The sequence below is a fragment of the Trichoplax adhaerens genome, genomic scaffold, assembly GCF_000150275.1.
Source record: "Trichoplax adhaerens TRIADscaffold_204 genomic scaffold, whole genome shotgun sequence".
Classification (NCBI taxonomy): domain Eukaryota; kingdom Metazoa; phylum Placozoa; class Uniplacotomia; order Trichoplacea; family Trichoplacidae; genus Trichoplax; species Trichoplax adhaerens.
Window position 1 is genome coordinate 6,323 of NW_002061130.1, and position 2,804 is coordinate 9,126.

The 2,804-nt window shown below is 34.4% G+C and overlaps 1 protein-coding gene across 1 annotated transcript; it reads left to right on the forward strand.

Annotated features, from left to right (window-relative positions):
- Nucleotides 1-573: 573 nt before the first annotated feature.
- TRIADDRAFT_34448 (uncharacterized protein) lies at nucleotides 574-2,305 on the forward strand (the record flags this gene model as incomplete). Its single annotated transcript, XM_002118559.1, has 5 exons — nucleotides 574-706; nucleotides 1,079-1,177; nucleotides 1,514-1,629; nucleotides 1,920-2,024; nucleotides 2,132-2,305. 5 exons carry the CDS (start codon nucleotides 574-576, stop codon nucleotides 2,303-2,305), a joined length of 627 nt encoding a protein of 208 aa, XP_002118595.1.
- Nucleotides 2,306-2,804: the final 499 nt, after the last annotated feature.

Below are 2,804 nucleotides of genomic sequence, written 5' to 3' on the forward strand. Positions count from 1 at the left end.
CGTCAGCAGTGATAGTGTAGTAACAGTGTACCGCAGAGGATATAAATAACAGTATGGTCGTTATAAAATTCACTTCACAGTTAAATAGTATTCAACATGGAAACGCTTATCCAATACTTCTGACAACTCAAGTGTAATAAACTTTGATCGAAAATTTTACAGTAGATTAATTCATGTCTGCATCATTTTAAGCACAAATACTGAGGGTAAAAACTTCCATTATTAACTGAAATAAAGGAGTCGACTTCTTTTTATTACGTTCATTAATTTAAACGGCATCACATAATCAGAGATCGTAAATGATTTGGCGATTTTCTTCCATATTGATTTGATGGTTGTACACTAGCGAAGGGCGTACTGTAGACGTTTATTTGCAGAGAACGGAATAGCACCGCCCCTAGTAGAACGTCATAAGTCAACCTTAAAGATGCTCCGGTCACCTGTGACGTCAGTGCTTATAGCCTAATAAATTCACCATTAAATAGGTAAAGTACGTCAGAAGGACTTCCAACGTCTCCTGTAAGCGTGCACACTTTGCTGAAAGATCTTTGTCGGAACTTTTACGATTTCATAATGCCCAGCTACCGTTTAACGTACTTTGACGCTCGAGGTCGTGCCGAACTTGCTCGCTACTTATTCGCTTTAGCTGATGTCTCTTATGAAGATGTTCGCGTTACTTCAGAAGAATGGAAAAAGATAAAAGGCGGTTAGTGCTGTAATATACTTTTAAAAATTGCTAATTTTTGCCCCCCAAAATCAATCCAGCGTCATCCAGCTTCAATCTACAAATAGAATGTAGTGCAAAGAAATTTAGTATGTATCCTAATCTCTCTAGCTGTACGCAATCTACAGAATCGTAGTACTACAGCTTTAGTGTTGTCAAGACAGCGAAACAGAATTTACTTTACTTCCTTTTATCGCTTCTATACAATTGTCAATTTAACCATTAGTGGTAATCTGTCAGGAATTGGCATAATATTCCTACTGTACTTTTTAACTACGTAAAAATATAATAACTACATCGTGTAAACAATTATTTACGATGAAATTGATTGAAAAGTTTTAATCTAAATTGCAGATTCTAAGGCTCCTTTTGGACAACTTCCGATGTTAGAAGTTGATGATAAAGTACTGTGCCAAAGTGACGCAATTGCAGTCTATCTTGCTCGAGAATTTGGTAGGCATTTATGATATAAGTACTTAAGATATACGAGTAAATCTAATTGCTACTCGTCTTGCATCATAATTATTTATCTATTTCTTATAGTTAATTGTAGGATGTTATTACTATACACTTGTACGCTTATTACTCCTTAGTTACGGCTTTAATTAAACATAACTCGCATTGATCTTGTACAATTATACTTATGTTTCGAATTTTACAACGATAAAGGCTCACACAAAGATTGTCAAGTTTATTTTGCTTTGTTTAATCGATTTATTTAAGCCATAGATATAACTAGATAAACCTTCATCATCTGAATACTTGATGTAATAATGTGTTATATTGTAGGATTAGCTGGTAAAACTAGTTGGGATGAATACAGAGTTTACGTCGTTCAAGGAGCTTTTGGTGATGCTATGACTAAGATTATTGGTGTTCACTTCGAAGCGGACGAAACTAAAAAGGTAAGGCATCAGTATCGTAGATTTATAATAATATGATATGACATACAATACAGTACTGTATTCAATGTAATGCATTTCCTAGTAACTGGTATTTACTGGCAGTTATCGTTAGATATCTTAATCAATGTTTTATGATGGTTTAAGTTATTATCTATTTATTACCTTCTTGTTACTTGCGGAAAGTACATAAACTATTCTAAGCACGTAGTAATGTGCAGTGACTCATGTAATAGTTTGTCAACTGTAGAAAGTTAATATGTTTTTACGTATCCGGTGTCATTTATTTATAGGCCGAAAAACAGAAAGATTTCTCTGAAAATTTTCTTCCTTCATGGTTAAGTGCTGTTGAAAAAGTATATAAGGAAGGTGGTACCAGTTTTTTCGTTGGTGACTCAGTAAGTATTTAGTAATACATGTGAGATAGCTCCAAGCTATAATTTATAGATATATGCTGTGTAATCGCTATCAACATATTCTTACTGTAATTGCATTTTACTTTTAGTTGACCCTTGGCGATATATACTTTCTTATCGCCTGTGAGACCCTCCAAGTCTTTAGCCAAGGTAGCAAAGATATCTTTAAAAGTGCTCCTGCTTTGGATGAGCTGTTCGATCGCATAGCTAATATTCCCCAAATTAAAGCTTGGAGAGAAAAGCGCCCGAAAACACAATTTTAAACATGCAGAAAAGTTGCAGCGATTTTATTTTCCTTTAGATTGGTAATTAGTATTGCAATTCCTAACGTATATTGTAAGCGACTTCCCTAACTTATAGCTGATTGGTGCCAATATTCCCTTGTTTGTTCTGTGTGCCTTGTGATCTTTAAATCCCTTTCAATAAATTTGCTCGTATTAGAACTACCAGCTGCGTTACTTATCTCTATATTACTGTAGGTACCAATGTACTGTGCGTCTTTGTATGCAGTATAATGGGATCGAATGGCTGAACATGATATTAGAAAATAATACAAGACAGTTTTGGAAGGAATAGATATTAGACTTGACGCTATCGAGAAAATTGTTTATGCTGTAACGATTGAATGGAGTTATCAAATGATCATTGCTATAATAGTATAATACAGTACAGTATATCTTACCCAGATTCTTAAATTCTTAAATCCTTAAATGAACCTGGATACAGTATCAAGCTGAACATTTTAGGACGGTACTGTCGCAT